At 35.8% G+C, this 19,482-nt stretch overlaps 2 protein-coding genes across 4 annotated transcripts in view; one reads left to right on the top strand and one right to left on the bottom strand.

Annotated features, from left to right (window-relative positions):
- LOC124362431 (UDP-glycosyltransferase UGT5-like) overlaps nt 1-15,238 on the bottom strand; it is a 27,171-nt gene extending 11,933 nt beyond the window's left edge. The window contains exons 1-2 of one of the 2 annotated variants that reach the window (XM_046816924.1): nt 15,112-15,238; nt 14,192-14,441 (exon numbers count right to left, since the gene is read on the bottom strand). In XM_046816924.1, coding sequence (XP_046672880.1) covers nt 14,192-14,429 — 238 coding nt within the window. In that variant the 5' untranslated portion in view covers nt 14,430-14,441; nt 15,112-15,238. Of the gene's footprint in view, nt 1-14,191; nt 14,566-15,111 lie in introns of those variants that run through there. The other variant, XM_046816925.1, reaches the window with a different exon arrangement.
- Nucleotides 14,654-19,482, top strand: part of LOC124362432 — a 22,183-nt gene continuing 17,354 nt past the window's right edge. Inside the window, exon 1 of one of the 2 annotated variants that reach the window (XM_046816927.1) lies at nt 14,654-14,769. The gene's annotated coding sequence lies outside the window, so the exon portion shown is untranslated. Of the gene's footprint in view, nt 14,770-15,300; nt 15,480-19,482 lie in introns of those variants that run through there. The other variant, XM_046816926.1, reaches the window with a different exon arrangement.

Genomic DNA, 19,482 nt, shown 5'->3' with positions numbered 1-19,482 from the left:
GATTTTAAAATAAAAAATCTATGTAAAAACTTAATTTATAATCAGTAAATTATTATAAATCAATATCACTATATATAATCTACCAAATACATGCCAAATCTACCAAATAGCACAGTCATCCAATGTAAAGGTTTTTAGATCATAAGTTTTAATTTTTATTTCATGTCAAATTTTAGATTAGAACTATGGTAGAAACCTTGATTAAAATTTTGATAAATTATGTAAGTGTAGACATGTATATATTATGTTTGTTTATAAATATCCCCAGAGTTTTAGACTTATAAAATTACTAAATCCAATTATTAATTATTTTAGCCTTAGCAGTTAATTATGTTATTGGTAAAAAGAATTTTTAAAGGCCCTAATTTATTTGATTGTATGTTAAAAACAAATTATAGTCCACTAACCCTAAACTATCTGTTGGCTTCTCTAAACCGGCAAGCCTATTTTAGCTGATTTATGAGGATTTATTTAATTGGCCATAAATCAAATAATTTGTAGCTAAAATACAAATTGTATTAATTTTTTCCAGGAATGGAAAACTTAATTATACTGCAGAAAATATAAAATGCTACATACACGTATCCACACATTTTTTAACATTAATAAGAAATTTTATTTTTATATAGGTAACATTGAGTTTGATTATGGTGAACCCCACTCTATGGGATTTGGCTTAGCACCATTCAAGACCACCGTGAAGTTAGCGTCACTTTATCGTCCAGTGCATCAATGTTGCAGTCATCAATCTGAAGGCGTTAACAAAAATTCAAAAACTGAGATAAATAGTATAATACTAATTATAAAAACGATCTTTCACAAAATCAACACAGTTTTTTCTATTTATTACTTTCCACAAAGGTTTCCCATTAAATGTGTCATGAATAAAAATCCCAAATATAATACCTAAGTAAAACCGTAGGAATGTATCGTAAAATGGACGTCCTCTAATAAATGCCACTCCTGAGACTTAACCAAACAAGTGCCCGCAATGGAACTTTGTACACAGATGCTCTGTAAGCTGAACTTTAATATACCAACGTCAAAAAGGTGGTGTCGGCCGTCAGAGGTCCTATCGTCTAAATTAAATGCACCGTTAGACGGGGCGTTCTCGTATAAAAGTCGCTCCTGAGACTTAACCAAACAAGTGCCCGCAATGAACTTTGTACACAGATGCTCTGTAAGCTGAACTTTAATATACCAACGTCAAAAAGGTGGTGTCGGCCGTCAGAGGTCCTATCGTCTAAATTAAATGCACCGTTAGACGGGGCGTTTCTCGTATAAAAGTCGCTCCTGAGACTAAAACCAAACAAGTGCCCGCAATGAAACTTTGTACACAGATGCTCTGTAAGCTGAACTTTAATATACCAACGTCAAAAAGGTGGTGTCGGCCGTCAGGTCCTATCGTCAAAATTAAATGCACGGTTAGACGGGCGTTCTCGTATAAAAGTCACTCCTGAGACTTAACCAAACAAGTGCCCGCAATGAAACTTTGTACAACAGATGCTCTGTAAGCTGAACTTTAATATACCAACGTCAAAAAGGTGGTGTCGGCCGTCAGAGGTCCTATCGTCGAAATTAAATGCACCGTTAGACGGGGCGTTCTCTATAAAAGTCGCTCCTGAGACTAAACCAAACAAGTGCCCGCAATGAAACTTTGTACACAGATGCTCTGTAAGCTGAACTTTAATGTACCAACGTCAAATAGATGGTGTCGGCCGTCAGAGGTCCTATCGTCAAAATTAAATGCACCGTTAGACGGGGCGTTCTCGTATAAAAGTCACTCCTGAGGACTTAACCAAACAAGTGCCCGCAATGAAACTTTGTACACAGATGCTCTGTAAGCTGAACTTTAATATATACCAACGTCAAATAGGTGGTGTCGGCCGTCAGAGGTCCTATCGTCAAAATTAAATGCACGGTTAGACGGGCGTTCTCGTATAAAAGTCACTCCTGAGACTAAACCAAACAAGTGCCCGCAATGAAACTTTGTACACAGATGCTCTGTAAGCTGAACTTTAATATACCAACGTCAAAAAGGTGGTGTCGGCCGTCAGAGGTCCTATCGTCAAAATTAAATGCACCGTTAGACGGGGCGTTCTCGTATAAAAGTCGCTCCTGAGACTAAACCAAACAAGTGCCCGCAATGAAACTTTGTACACAGATGCTCTGTAAGCTGAACTTTAATATACCAACGTCAAATAGGTGGTGTCGGCCGTCAGAGGTCCTATCGTCAAAATTAAATGCACGGTTAGACGGGCGTTCTCGTTATAAAAGTCACTCCTGAGACTTAACCAAACAAGTGCCCGCAATGGAAAACTTTGTACACAGATGCTCTGTAAGCTGAACTTTAATATACCAACGTCAAAAAGGTGGTGTCGCCGTCAGAGGTCCTAATCGTCGAAATTAAATGCACCGTTAGACGGGCCGTTCTCGTATAAAAGTCGCTCCTGAGACTAAACCAAACAAGTGCCCCGCAATGAAACTTTGTACACAGATGCTCTGTAAGCTGAACTTTAATGTACCAACGTCAAATAGGTGGTTGTCGGCCGTCAGAGGTCCTATCGTCAAAATTAAATGCACCGTTAGACGGGGCGTTCTCGTATAAAAGTCACTCCTGAGACTTAACCAAAACAAGTGCCCGCAATGAAACTTTGTACACAGATGCTCTGTAAGCTGAACTTTAATATACCAACGTCAAATAGGTGGTGTCGGCCGTCAGAGGTCCTATCGTCAAAATTAAATGCACGGTTAGACGGGCGTTCTCGTATAAAAGTCACTCCTGAGACTAAACCAAACAAGTGCCCGCAATGAAACTTTGTACACAGATGCTCTGTAAGCTGAACTTTAATATACCAACGTCAAAAAGGTGGTGTCGGCCGTCAGAGGTCCTATCGTCTAAATTAAATGCACCGTTAGACGGGGCGTTTCTCGTATAAAAAAGTCGCTCCTGAGACTAAACCAAACAAGTGCCCGCAATGAAAACTTTGTACACAGATGCTCTGTAAAGCTGAACTTTAATGTACCAACGTCAAATAGGTTGGTGTCGACCGTCAGAGGTCCTATCGTCAAAATTAAATGCACGGTTAGACGGGCGTTTTCTCGTATAAAAGTCACTCCTGAGACTAAACCAAACAAGTGCCCGCAATGAAACTTTGTACACAGATGCTCTGTAAGCTAAACTTTAAATACCAACGTCAAAAAGGTGGTGTCGGCCGTCAGAGGTCCCTATCGTCGAAATTAAATGCACCGTTAGACGGGGCGTTCTCGTATAAAAGTCGCTCCTGAGACTAAACCCAAACAAGTGCCCGCAATGAAACTTTGTACACAGATGCTCTGTAAGCTGAACTTTAATATACCAACGTCAAATAGGTGGTGTCGGCCGTCAGAGGTCCTATCGTCAAAATTAAATGCACGGTTAGACGGGCGTTCTCGTATAAAAGTCACTCCTGAAACTTAACCAAACAAGTGCCCGCAATGAAACTTTGTACACAGATGCTCTGTAAGCTGAACTTTAATATACCAACGTCAAATAGGTGGTGTCGGCCGTCAGAGGTCCTATCGTCAAAATTAAATGCACGGTTAGACGGGCGTTCTCGTATAAAAGTCACTCCTGAGACTTAACCAAACAAGTGCCCGCAATGAAACTTTGTACACAGATGCTCTGTAAGCTGAACTTTAATGTACCAAACGTCAAATAGATGGTGTCGGCCGTCAGAGGTCCTATCGTCAAAATTAAATGCACCGTTAGACGGGGCGTTCTCGTATAAAAGTCACTCCTGAGACTTAACCAAAACAAGTGCCCGCAATGAAACTTTGTACACAGATGCTCTGTAAGCTGAACTTTAATATACCAACGTCAAATAGGTGGTGTGTCGGCCGTCAGAGGTCCTATCGTCAAAATTAAATGCACGGTTAGACGGGCGTTCTCGTATAAAAGTCACTCCTGAGACTAAACCAAACAAGTGCCCGCAATGAAACTTTGTACACAGATGCTCTGTAAGCTGAACTTTAATGTACCAACGTCAAATAGGTGGTGTCGGCCGTCAGAGGTCCTATCGTCAAAATTAAATGCACCGTTAGACGGGGCGTTCTCGTATAAAAGTCACTTCCTGAGACTTAACCAAACAAGTGCCCGCAATGAAACTTTGTACACAGATGCTCTGTAAGCTGAACTTTAATATACCAACGTCAAAAAGGTGGTGTCGGCCGTCAGAGGTCCTAACGTCTAAATTAAATGCACCGTTAGACGGGGCGTTCTCGTATAAAAGTCGCTCCTGAGACTAAACCAAACAAGTGCCCGCAATGAAACTTTGTACACAGATGCTCTGTAAGCTGAACTTTAATATACCAACGTCAAATAGGTGGTGTCGGCCGTCAGAGGTCCTATCGTCAAAATTAAATTCACGGTTAGACGGGCGTTCTCGTATAAAAGTCACTCCTGAGACTTAACCAAAACAAGTGCCCGCAATGAAACTTTGTACACAGATGCTCTGTAAGCTGAACTTTAATATACCAACGTCAAATAGGTGGTGTCGGCCGTCAGAGGTCTATCGTCTAAATTAAATGCACCGTTAGACAGATGTTTCTCGTATAAAAGTATTAGATTTTCAAGTATCAAGGTTATATAAACTAGATTAGTATATATACTGCAAAATGTTCAAACGTCGTATGGAATTTGGTACTCCAAAGTTTCATTATTTTTAAAACATGAAAAATTAAAAGCATTATAAAAAGTGATAGCTTGAAATTCTAGCATGCGGAAGTATTTTAGAAGTTATAACATAAATATTACTGCTTCTCTTTTGCGCACTTTTTTAAATGACGTTGTCCTTTTATATCCATGAAAATAATAAGTAAAATTTGTAGGCTAATTAACAATATATTTTTTTCTAACCTCACATATATTTCAAAAAAACAATTTATTTTATATTTCATTTATTATTTTTATTCTGTTTACTTCTGTTTTTATCTGCAACAATTTATTTTTAAATGTGTCACCAATTATTTTACTATTGTAAAGTTTTGAACTATTGTTTTTTGTAATCACTGAATTTATTCAGGGTATGTGAATCTTATTTTAGAGTTATTATATCGCATGGTTGTATTGTATTTAAATGTCGTGTAATTTAGGACATTAGGGTTTCCCTGATTTTTTTCTAATTTTTCAGAGTCAGATGTGGTTGAGGCTTGAGAAATTTTATGTTATTGCTGACACCTGGTAGGTATGAGCAGATGTTATAATATGGAAGAAAAGCTATTGTGTAGACTTATCTCTTTACCCAATACCCCTCACGGAATTTTCTGAGAATAGTTTTATAACCCTTACACGTAATTTTCCTTAGACAACATTCAGAAGGGACACGCAAACTCGAGACCGGTTGCCATAAAACCTATTGTCTGGTAATGACACCATTTCGAGGAAGGAACCACCTCACCCGAGCCTTTACCTGAGACTACCTCACTGTTTAATTCTGTTGTAGTTAAAATATTTGTTCCATTCCATTATTTGAACGTTGATTTAATTTGAACTGTAAAAATCATGCAATGCTAACAAACATCTTTGTACAACTTATACATGAAATTAACAAATCGATTACATGGAATAGTAGGCTAATCACGCCAAACATTCTACGTAACAATATACCATATATGACGCCAGGGACTCGCTTATTGGAGAAAGAAAACGTATTATAAAGTTTTTAATATTAAAGCTCGTATGCATTAAACAGAGGTAAACATCAATTTAATACTAACAAATGACCATTATAATTTTCAAAATAGACAAATAGAATGAATAACATGATAATGATGCATTGACTTAAGAGAAAAAATCCTTCTAGAAGTTCTATATTTTTAGAATTGATAATATAATTAAATGGCGGTACCATTACATCAACTCATAGAAATAGTAATACCATTGAAGCATTCATTTCATATTGACTATGTTTAATAAGTCATAAATTGCAAACCTAAAACATGTGGTTTTAACGCACAAACCTCGGAAATTGTTTGCTGCTTAAAATACAAAGTATGACCTCAATATTGGCTTTATATTATAATATGCGTCAGATACGTTTGATAACATACTGTATCGTTGAACTTAATATTTTAGTGCGGAAATATCAAAATACACGTTATTGGCATAAGAATGTATATTTAGAATCTCCTTAAAAATCGAATGGAAAACTACAAATCTGTTTTCTGTATACAAAAACGTAACACGCGTACGTTCTTACTGTAATTTACTGGAGATTATATAACAACTCCAGATATCTTAACTACACTGAGGGCAGTTTCCCACTGGGCATCAAAGAGTAGAGGAAAGGTTTATTTTTTACTCATAAATTTAATGTTAATGCCAATTTAAACGTGTTTTTAGTTTCTATACGATTCTAAACGGTTAGTAGTGTAAAAGACCCAACACTGATATTGCAAATATAAAAAATAGGGTCGTTGAGATAACGATTCGTAGAGTAAAAGAGCTGCCCCCCAAATAAAAGATCCTTCTGAGACTAAACCAAACAAATGCCCGCAATGAAACTTTTGTACATAGATCCTGAATTTTAATGTACAAAATGTATTTGTTAATTATTTGAATAGCGCTCTTTTTATAAAATCACAGTATACAGGGTGATTCAAAACTAAACGGCAATCTCTCGGGAGCTTATTCTATAGCTAAAAACAAGTAAAAAAAGTTCATATAACCATATGCCCGGAAACGCTTCGTTAGCGAGTTACGCCTAGCGAAAGATTTCGCCCGGATTTCAGAACCCTTGGTGAAGTCAGGCCGTATAAAAATGGTAAAAAGGTAGTTACAAAGATACAAATACGATTGTTTTTTATGTTTTATATCTGACAAATTTATTAAAATTCGTCCCAGAGCTGTAAATGCAATACTTTCAGAGATATCTTACGTAAAACACAAGAATTGGTGCAAAGAAATAACACATTTTTTTGTGTTATAACGTAAGATTACTTCCATAAATGTTAAATAAAGGTCATTTTTTTCTTAAACAGATTTGTAGAACATTTAATTCTGAAAAAGATTCATGTGAATTACTTAGGAAAAAAATTAATAATAGGTATTGAAATTTAGCTTTATTTAAAAAATAAAACAGACGCACAAAAATGCATATTCTTATCTGCATAGAATATTAACTAATGTTTAGTTGTGAGTAACAGCTGATCATTTATTCAACACTTTTTATCGTCATATTTTCTTTGCAAAGGTTTGGAAATATCAGCTGATCAACAATTAAGTTCATGAAGTAATATTTGAATAACCTTTATGGTGGTTTTTGTATTGTGGCGTGTGAAGATTGTATTTTTTGTGAGATCCTGTGATTATTTGGAAATATTTTATACAAGTGTATAAAATATTTTATTAAATATTTATTTTTAAAATATTTTATTAAATATTTTTATAAAAGTGTATGTAATTATCTTAGTAAATAATGGCAGATAATGTAAATGGTATGTATTCGTTTGAAGTGGTAAATGGTATGTATTCGTACAAAAGAAAAGTGCTTAAACGGTTTGGTGGTGGATTGAGTAGCTGCCAATATCGTTATGCACAGTAATATTGATAGACAGAAGCCAAGGAAAGAAAGCAATTTTATTAATTTGTATATAGAATTAGCATCAACCACGGTATAGCAAAAATATTAGGTCCCGCCCAACGCAAAGAAAAGTGCTTTAACGGTTTTGGTGGAGGATTGAGTAGCTGCCAATATCGTTATTGCACAGTATATTGATAGACAGAAGCCCAAGGAAAGAAAGCAATTTTATTAATTTGTATATAGAATTAGCATCAACCACGGTATAGCAAAAAATATTAGGTCCCGCCCAACGCAAAGAAAAGTGCTTAACGGTTTGGTGGAGGATTGAGTAGCTGCCAATATCGTTATGCCCAGTATATTGATAGACAGAAGCCAATGAATTGAAGAGATCCAAATAGAACTTGCAACAACCACTGTTTGAAAAAGTTTGTTAGGTCCCACAAAAATAATGAGATGTTTCCTGAAGTTGTTGGTAGTGAAACTAGTAGCTACCATTAGTTTTATATTAATTGTAATTATTATATAAAGAACCCTAACCCTACAACTAACTACCTCATGCGCCATACTTAACCCCGAAAATATACTATACTCTACTTCCACCACCTCATCTCTTTCGAAAAGAATCCTTCTACAACCAGAACCTGCTTAGACGATGGTAATGACCACACGAAGGACGTGTCGCTGTCGTGAGCAACATGTTCTCCTCTTCCTGACAAGATGATTTACTGAAGTGGTAAAGGGATACAATTGTCCCTCAGATTGATATTTAGATTAAAACGTATATTTAGATTGTTTATAAGAATACTCTTTACAGGTGAAGTAAAACATTAATAACAAAAAGTAATTTTTTAGAAATTGTAAATGTTTTACAGCCTGTAATTTTTTTCTTCATTATTATTGTATGGGAATTGTGTCATAACTGACAGAGCGCAGTGAATACATACATACGGTCCTTCTTATTCCATACATGTGTTAGCGTAAATATTTCCATCCACGAATAATTTAATTGTTTTGCTTAAATCATGGCCTGTAAATTCATTCCCATAATATATCATACATGTATATAGACATTTCAGTAACAGTTTCTGCTATTGATGTCCGTTTAAAATAGGTCCATAGTTGCATGGCAGAGTAAATTTTGTTGGTGTTGGGTATTTGTAATATAAATTTAAAAAAACTCGTACATAGCATATGCTTTAAGAAATTGTAATAACATATTTGTTGGTATTATCTTTTAAGTTTGTACCGTTGAGTTCCAGAGTCTAGAGAAGGAAGAAGAAAAAAGAAGAAAGTGGTGTTTTTTTTTTAGTGGGTATGCCATCAGAATACTATCTGGTGGAGAGCCCCACACTTGTTCGCTTGGTTACGTAAAGACCAAGCGTTCGTGCAGCAATGCATTTTTTTTTCACCACTTAAAAAAAAAAAAAAAAAAAAAAAAAAAAAACATGGTTTGTGTCATATTAATTTTACTTTTTGTTATAGCTCTCATTTTTTTAAAATTTCCTGACTACATGGAAAAGAAGTACGAGTATTGTCTAATAAAAAGGTAATGTATTACTTATATAACTAATAAGTACAAAACACAAACAACTTCAATTTCGTTGGTACACGAACACATTTTTGACGTTGGTATATTAAAGTTTCAGCTTACAGAGCATCTGTGTACAAAGTTTCATTGCGGGCACTTGTTTGGTTAAGTCTCAGGAGTGACTTTTATACGAGAACGCCCGTCTAAACCGTGCATTTAATTTTGACGATTAGGACCTCTGACGGCCGGACACCACCTTTTTGACGTTGGTATATTAAAGTTCAGCTTACAGAGCATCTGTGTACAAAGTTTCATTGCGGGCACTTGTTTGGTTAAGTCTCAGGAGTGACTTTTATACGAGAAACGCCCGTCTAACCGTGCATTTAATTTTGACGATAGGACCTCTGACGGCCGACACCACCTTTTTGACGTTGGTATATTAAAGTTCAGCTTACAGAGCATCTGTGTACAAAGTTTCATTGCGGGCACTTGTTTGGTTAAAGTCTCAGGAGTGACTTTTTATACGAGAACGCCCCCGTCTAACGGTGCATTTAATTTTGACGATAGGACCTCTGACGGCCGACACCACCTATTTGAACGTTGGTACATTAAAGTTCAGCTTACAGAGCATCTGTGTACAAAGTTTCATTGCGGGCACTTGTTTGGTTTTAGTCTCAGGAGCGACTTTTATACGAGAACGCCCCGTCTAACGGTGCATTTAATTTCGACGATAGGACCTCTGACGGCCGACACCACCTTTTTGACGTTGGTATATTAAAGTTCAGCTTACAGAGCATCTGTGTACAAAGTTCCAATTGCGGGCACTTGTTTGGTTAAGTCTCAGGAGTGACTTTTTATACGAGAACGCCCGTCTAACCGTGCATTTAATTTTGACGATAGGACCTCTGACGGCCGACACCACCTATTTGACGTTGGTATATTAAAGAGTTCAGCTTACAGAGCATCTGTGTACAAAGTTTCATTGCGGGCACTTGTTTGGTTTAGTCTCAGGAGCGACTTTTATACGAGAACGCCCCGTCTAACGGTGCATTTTAATTTTGACGCTAGGACCTCTGACGGCCGACACCACCTTTTTGACGTTGGTATATTAAAGTTCAGCTTACAGAGCATCTGTGTACAAAGTTTCATTGCGGGGCACTTGTTTGGTTTAGTCTCAGGAGTGACTTTTATACGAGGAACGCCCGTCTAACCGTGCATTTAATTTTGACGATAGGACCTCTGACGGCCGACACCACCTATTTGACGTTGGTATATTAAAGTTCAGCTTACAGAGCATCTGTGTACAAAGTTTCATTGCGGGCACTTGTTTGGTTTAAGTCTCAGGAGTGACTTTTATACGAGAACGCCCCGTCTAACGGTTGCATTTAATTTTGACGATAGGACCTCTGACGGCCGACACCATCTATTTGACGTTGGTACATTAAAGTTCAGCTTACAGAGCATCTGTGTACAAAGTTTCATTGCGGGCACTTGTTTGGTTTAGTCTCAGGAGCGACTTTTATACGAGAACGCCCCGTCTAACGGTGCATTTAATTTCGACGATAGGACCTCTGACGGCCGACACCACCTTTTTGACGTTGGTATATTAAAAGTTCAGCTTACAGAGCATCTGTGTACAAAGTTTCATTGCGGGCACTTGTTTGGTTAAGTCTCAGGAGTGACTTTTATACGAGAACGCCCGTCTAACCGTGCATTTAATTTTGACGATAGGACCTCTGACGGCCGACACCACCTATTTGGACGTTTGGTATATTAAAGTTTCAGCTTACAGAGCATCTGTGTACAAAGTTTCATTGCGGGCACTTGTTTGGTTTAGTCTCAGGAGCGACATTTATACGAGAACGCCCCGTTCTAACGGTGCATTTAATTTAGACGTTAGGACCTCTGACGGCCGACACCACCTTTTTGACGTTGGTATATTAAAGTTCAGCTTACAGAGCATCTGTGTACAAAGTTTCATTGCGGGCACTTGTTTGGTTTAAGTCTCAGGAGTGACTTTTATACGAGAACGCCCGTCTAACCGTGCATTTAATTTTGACGATAGGACCTCTGACGGCCGACACCACCTATTTGACGTTGGTATATTAAAGTTCAGCTTACAGAGCATCTGTGTACAAAGTTTCATTGCGGGCACTTTGTTTGGTTAAGTCTCAGGAGTGACTTTTATACGAGAACGCCCCGTCTAACGGTGCATTTAATTTTGACGATAGGACCTCTGACGGCCCGACACCACCTATTTGACGTTGGTATATTAAAGTTCAGCTTATAGAGCATCTGTGTACAAAGTTTCATTGCGGGCACTTGTTTGGTTTAAGTCTCAGGAGTGACTTTTATACTAGAACGCCCGTCTAACCGTGCATTTAATTTTGACGATAGGACCTCTGACGGCCGACACCACCTATTTGTACGTTGGTATATTAAAGTTCAGCTTACAGAGCATCTGTGTACAAAGTTTCATTGCGGGCACTTGTTTGGTTTAGTCTCAGGAGCGACTTTTTATACGAGAACGCCCCGTCTAACGGTGCATTTAATTTCGACGATAGGACCTCTGACGGCCGACACCACCTTTTTGACGTTGGTATATTAAAGTTCAGCTTACAGAGCATCTGTGTACAAAGTTTCATTGCGGGCACTTGTTTTGGTTTAAGTCTCAGGAGTGACTTTTATACGAGAACGCCCGTCTAACCGTGCATTTAATTTTGACGATAGGACCTCTGACGGCCGACACCACCTATTTGACGTTGGTATATTAAAGTTCAGCTTACAGAGCATCTGTGTACAAAGTTTCATTGCGGGCACTTGTTTGGTTTAGTCTCAGGAGCGACTTTTATACGAGAACGCCCGTCTAAACCGTGAATTTAATTTTGACGATAGGACCTCTGACGGCCGACACCACCTATTTGACGTTGGTATATTAAAGTTTCAGCTTACAGAGCATCTGTGTACAAAGTTTCATTGCGGGCACTTGTTTTTGGTTTAGTCTCAGGAGCGACTTTTTTATACGAGAACGCCCCGTCTAACGGTGCATTTAATTTAGACGTTAGGACCTCTGACGGCCGACACCACCTTTTTGACGTTGGTATATTAAAGTTCAGCTTACAGAGCATCTGTGTACAAAGTTTCATTGCGGGCACTTGTTTGGTAAGTCTCAGGAGCGACTTTTATACGAGAACGCCCGTCTAACCGTGCATTTAATTTTGACGATAGGACCTCTGACGGCCGACACACCACCTATTTGACGTTGGTATATTAAAGTTCAGCTTATAGAGCATCTGTGTACAAAGTTTCATTGCGGGCACTTGTTTGGTTTAGTCTCAGGAGCGACTTTTTATACGAGAACGCCCCGTCTAACGGTGCATTTAATTTAGACGTTAGGACCTCTGACGGCCGACACCACCTTTTTGACGTTGGTATATTAAAGTTCAGCTTACAGAGCATCTGTGTACAAAGTTTCATTGCGGGCACTTGTTTGGTTAAGTCTCAGGAGTGACTTTTATACGAGAACGCCCGTCTAACCGTGCATTTAATTTTGACGATAGGACCTCTGACGGCCGACACCACCTATTTGACGTTGGTATATTAAAGTTCAGCTTATAGAGCATCTGTGTACAAAGTTTTCATTGCGGGCACTTGTTTGGTTTAGTCTCAGGAGCGACTTTTATACGAGAACGCCCCTTCTAAACGGTGCATTTAATTTAGACGATAGGACCTCTGACGGCCGACACCACCTTTTTTGACGTTGGTATATTAAAGTTCAGCTTATAGAGCATCTGTGTACAAAGTTTCATTGCGGGCACTTGTTTGGTTAAGTCCTCAGGAGTTACTTTTATACGAGAACGCCCGTCTAACGGTGCATTTAATTTAGACGATAGGACCTCTGACGGCCGACACCACCTTTTTGACGTTGGTATATTAAAGTATAATTAAAGTATATTAACGGGAATTCTTTGTGGTAAGTAATAAATACGATTAACTGTGTAGATTTTGTGAAAGATCGTTTTTTAATAATTAGTTTTTATACTATTATTTCAGATTTTGAATGTTTGTTAGCGCCTTCAGATTTGTTGACTGCAAAATTGTTGCACGGAATACAGACGGACGATAAAGTGACGCTAACTTCACGGTGGTCATTCAAGCCTATCACTCAGTAGGCTAGCACAATCTCTCTCTTGTCTACAGGGTATGCAAACATTTCTTTTCTGTATTCTCAAGAATGAAATGATCTATAATCTTGAAATTTTGTACCTTGTTACATGACGTGTGATGCGTTGTTCTCCTATCCTGTAATATTGAAAATTTTTCATAAATAGAGTTAGTGTTTCTTGGCCAAGTAAAAAGCAATTTCCAAATCTTGTATGTTATTTATTAAAAAACTTTATGTTATTGCGGCAGTAAAATTTTAATTGTATATTACAGTAAAAATATTACAGCTTTAATTATATATTGTATATTTTACTTTATTATAAATTATAACTCATTTTACTTATATTTGAGTAAAAAGTAAAATGCTACTGAAAAGCCAAATATTAAAGCTTTCAATTCATACAAAAACATCCTTTTGGCAAAAATCCAATAGTTATATAATGGCAGTGTACTCACATGATAGAGGCTGGCATAAATAAATACTACATTTATGATTCCATTACATCAGCCAAAAACATCTTTGAAACATGTGTTCCTCTAATTGATATTTTAGATCATTACATATACACAGATAATTTATTGCTGTTTAAAAATACTACACTTTGACTACCTACTAGCTCAAGGGTGAAAATGTTAAAATTGTATTTATTATAATTATCTGAATAAAGATTGTCTTTAAAAAAATTAATTTTGATATTGTGTACAAGTACAATGGAGATGATGAGGATCCAAACAATACTGTATTTCCAATTAGATGGTAAATAGAAAAATGAATAATGTAAGCAAGAGCAAGTTTTTACCATATTTTTGCATTATTTTCTTCACTAACCTACATAACAACTGAAAAATTTGAGTTCTGATTTCAATCTAGCCCTTCTTAATTTGCAAGTAAATGTTGATTGTATTTAAAATTGCAGAACTGACTTATTGTACAAACCCAATCGAGGACTAGAGATAAAAACATTCTCGACAAGCACTTCTTTGTAGCTGGCTGGAATAGGTGGCGGAAGAGGGAACACTGTGTACGATGTCACCTCATGCCCCCTCTCAGCCAGCTCTCGGAACAATGGCTGGAAACTGCGAGTGAAACTGGGTGCTGGATTTGGCATCATTACTAGAATTTTAGCTCCTGTAGATGTCCCAATTGTAATGACCATGATGATGAAGAAGAACATTTTAAGTTACGTCTGGAAAAAGCATTAAATGACTTACATTACATCACATATAATTAGGATACAATAGACAACATTATTTAAGTTCTAAATTTATGTTGTCATATTCTTATTCTATCTCAAGTATTAAAAAGATACAAAAACATTCCGCATTAGCAAGTATAAGTATGTTTTTGTTGCCTGATTTACATTTTGTTTGCACAACACCTTAGTGTAAAGTTGTTTGTAGTTCACACACCAATTAGTCCTTGCGGGTGTCTGAAGATTCTTACTGTCTCAGATTTACAAAACAAAAAGTAAAAGTTGCTGTGTATTGTTGAATTAAGCTTTGTGGACATTTACAGTAAGTGATATATTATTTTGAATAATTATTTATTATATATTAACTGTTGAACCAATATTTTTATTAAAATTAAAAATACATTTTGGGTTGAAACTTTAATTTTAAAATTATTGGTGATGAAATTTATTCATCAGCAGTAAATTAATGTTTAAAGTTCCAAGTTCATAAAACATCTCTTAAGTATACTGCCACAATTTAATCACTTTAGTTATTTAAAACTCAAGTAAATTTTATTCTTTAATCAATGTCATATATGTCAACAGAATTTGAAAGCTAATTAACCTTTTATAAACAATTTATTTTCTAAATACAATTCCTTTAAAAGCAACAAAGAAAATGTACCTGTTTAACAAAATCTTCCACAAAATGTAATAAATTAACTAATGGCAAAATCATTATCAGTGTTAAATAACCATTGATTTAAAGCATCAGCTACTATTGGATAAAGTTATCTACTTGGAAAAATATGGCTTTAGGAGATAAAATCACAATCTCAAATATGACCTTGCGGTTCATCAGAGTGTAAACAACACTTGTCAGATGAAGCTGTTCCCTGAGATGTTCAACATTAGCACTCTGGCTTTTGTTGTGTTTGAAAATGAGATGACTGTTATAACATCTATCAGAAGTGAGTTGAGAAGAAAACACTTAAATTCAGTGATATAATTTATTTTTTCTTTTGAATTAAATAAGATCTTCATAGATTACAAGTAAGTATTAATTTCACTTAAATTATATAAATAAAAAATTCGTTAATCTATTGAATAAAAAACATTAATACTCTGTAGGGCTAAATTATTTTCTTCTGCTCATAGAAAACATGTCATCCTATATTTTTTATAATTAAAAAACCAAACTTTATATTTCAATATAGTTTCAAACATTTACTGTGTGATATGTTACAAAAAAATAGAACACTACATTTTGAGGATTGGTATCTATCCTTTTAATCAGGTGTCAATGAACTTTAAGACATAAGGTTAAACGTGCACAAAATTTAAAAAAATCTAGTAAATAGGAATTGTAATCAAGTAAAAGTGTTACAATTTTTCACCTGATAAAGAGGGCAGATTCCAATCCTCTAAACATATTACAAATCATTTAAAATAATCCATCGTAGATACCAAACTTTAAAAAAAGAATTAATAGTTTACAACTAAACCATTTCTCATAATAATTCAAAGTTAAATTGTTTATTTTTTTAATGTTATAAGAAATGTTCAGTCAAACATTAAATAAATATTTAACTTAATTATATTAAAACATGAAACTAATATTTAATACTTTTATTTTTTGTGAGGCCTTGCTATCGAAAGGGCCTCATAAAAAATAAAAGTATTAAATATTGGTTTTATGTTTTAATGTAATTAAGTTATTAGTGACCAATATAAGCTCCATCTACAGCATTTTAAATAAACATGTTTAGTAAAAATGTAGGAATAAGATTAGTATTGGTTGTCTCATACTTCAATACTACTAATTAATTCAATTAAATTGTTTGAGCAAGAACAATTAAATTGTAATTACTACTTTAACTAATATTGGTTTTATATACATACATTCTTTATACAAAATCCATAATGGTCTTAGAGCTTTTGAAGTAAGATGTTCCAGATGACTCCATAGGAAATATTAGTGTTGATAAAAATGAACTCGGTGAACTCTAATCCAGATAAACTAAAAGTAAAGTCATTTTAAAATCATATTTAATCAATATGGTACACGACTGAGAGGAGTCAGGGCACACATCTCAGGGGCGGAGGGGGACGATGGAAGGGAAGGGGGTCCTTCACTAATGACAGGTATGCAATGTTATTAGCTAATATATTTTTGTATAAAGTATACTTCACTAATTTCTCAATATTTTCAGCATTAAATAGTCATGATTAATATTTGAATAGATTAATATATGAAAGAAAACATTTCACACTCTGCATAGTCTTTTTTTACCTTACCAAAGGCAAGTAATATTATTATAAAACCTAACAAGTATTCCTCATAAAGCATTATAGCTACTGCAGTGGAACTGCCATTATTAGTCTAGGGTTTTACGCATTTCAGAATACAAAAATGTTTATTCATCAACATCAAGATGAGACTGGGTTGGTTACGACAAATTACAATGTTTAGCTAGATTCCCTTGCACGTGTTTTCCAAACTGTAAACTGGATCCTCAGCTAGCCACTGCCGATGTCTATCTGCGGGAACATTCTTTACTTTTGCAGGGAGGAGGTTACAAATTTGGCTCTAGCATAAGACGGCTTCTTTGAGTATAGTGTGGTTCTGTGAAAAGGCAGGTTAAAGTCATTTGCAGATATGGTGTTATACCTGTGGGTTTCACTGTTACAGGCCAAGGAACGGAGCTTGGCTTTTTTAGCTCTCTAAAATAGCTTCAGAGATATAAATTGATACACCCATTAAAATGTCAAAGAGTTCTGAAAGCATCTCTGCAGCTTTGCCTAGGTTGGAGGTTGGCGAAGACTCTCAAAACACGCTTTTGCAAATCAGCACTCTCTGAAGGTTTTCCTGAGAATATCCTCCCCAAAATGTAGTTCCATACCTGATGTGTGACTGAAATAATGCATAATAACTCAGCTTTATGGCTTCTGGTGTATTGATGGTCTGAATCCGCTTTATTGAAAATATTGCAGAGTTTAGCTTACGGCATAGGGAGTCAACATGGTCATACCAGGAGAGTAAATCATTGACGATTACTCCAAGATGTTTTGTTGAGGATAGTTTGGATTTTGGGAGGCTCAGACACATCTTCCAAGAATCAGTGGTCTCTTCCAGTTTATCAGCCTAATAACTTCTAATCTGCAGGACAGTGTCATCTGCGTACATTAAAGCTTTACAATAATCTTGTAGATAGGTGAAAAGATCAGCAGTGAATAAAGCGAACAAGACCGGTTTCAGTATGGAGCTCTGTGGTACTCTCCTTTTTACCAGTAGTGGCTCAGATCTGTAGGCTTTTGTAGTGCTATCTGCAGTTTCTCTCAGCTCAACCATCTGCTTGTGGTCGGTCACTTAGATAGCTCTTAAACCACCTGTGAGCTGTGTCCGTTATCCCTAAGTTATAGAGCTTCCCCAGAATCAGATCGTGATCAAGGCTGTCAAAAACCTTACTTAAATCTAGAAATGTATTTATAGTGGTTTTTCCAGCCTTCCGGTTGTCGATCATGTTTCAATTATATCATTCAGAGCAGTTGTAATTGAACATCCAGGGATAAAGCCATGTTGCTGTTCAAGGTTGATATTGTTAGCTTGAAGAGGATTCCTAAGCCATATTAACACAATATGTTCGACAATCTTGGAAAATGTTACAAGAAATTGGTCTGTAGTTTTAAATCTCATCTGTTTTCCCTTTCTTGTGGAGTGGATAAACCTCTGATGTTTTCATTTTGGTATGGAACACTCCTTGAACAAAGGACTTGTTTAATTCATTAGTCAGAGGAACCAAAAGTTCATCTTTGATAAAACTTCATGACTCGTGACGAAATAACATCAATCCATACTGAAAATGATGGTTTAGCAGATGATTTGTTTCACTTCCTGCAGACTAGTTGATTGAAGATGTAAAAGGAGTTGCTATGGTTGCCTATCTTTATTCAGCTTAACATTTTTTCTTGTTGATGCATTTATCCTAAGAGCTTCCTCAGCGACATTTGCAATTTGCAAAAAACCTATTGAAATATTGGTGTATAGACTCAATCAACATTGAAATTCCTCACAAAGCATATTTGCACTTGTAAATGGAATAGTGCAGAGGGAATCAGACAACAGCGCTAAAGCTTCCTAATGTTTTATGCCAACATATATATATATATATATATATATATATATATATATATATATTCTAACTAGTTGTTAGAATTAGTTTAGTCAATTTTTATTGCTACCAAAAGAAGCTGTGTGATTTGTCTATTTAGTTAAAAAAAAATAGTTTTAAAAATAAGTTTAGTCAATATAATGATAATAATAATAATATTATTGTTTTATTGCAAAGAAAAAGAGTACAATTAAATCTCTGTAGTTCATATTTTTACATTAGCCCATATCAGCCTGTGTAATAAAGTGAGAAATGATCTATCTGTGCGAGGAGTCATCATACGAGTCCATATGGCTACATTGGGCCGTTACAGATTAGACAACTGATATACTTACTAGTTCTGAATCAGCCCAGAAAAAAGTGAGTAAAGAACTCTCTGTGTGAGGAGTCAACATATCCCTATATCCATATGGTTACACTAGGTTTATACTTCACTTAAAATCTAATTAAGCATACCATTCCATCATTCAAACTCATACATACTCACAAAAAATACTGTTATGACTTATCAAAGTTTCTATTCACATAGCATAACATTATCTTTTTGGAGTGTATTGGTGAACAAATAATTTAACTTCAATTATTTACTCTTCTTAGAAGTGCAAGCAAACATGTTTCATAGTAATGAGTAATATATTATACTAAATAGTGAAATGTCAGCTCCATAAACAGACATGTACCTATGTGACAGTACAATAAATTAGTGGTGTATAAGTTCATGACATCACCATGGTAATCCCGGGACTAAGTTTTATATTTTAAAATCTTTATAACAGTTGAAAAGTATTCTTTGGAAATATTAATACACAATGGTCATTTCATGTTATTTATTGCAAAATTGTAGATAAAGTCATTCATTACTAAATAAATTATGATGAGGACAT

The sequence above is a fragment of the Homalodisca vitripennis genome, chromosome 5, assembly GCF_021130785.1.
Source record: "Homalodisca vitripennis isolate AUS2020 chromosome 5, UT_GWSS_2.1, whole genome shotgun sequence".
Taxonomy (NCBI): Eukaryota; Metazoa; Arthropoda; class Insecta; order Hemiptera; family Cicadellidae; genus Homalodisca; species Homalodisca vitripennis.
Note: the sequence above shows the minus strand (reverse complement) of the source record. Positions and strands in the feature narration are given on the sequence as shown.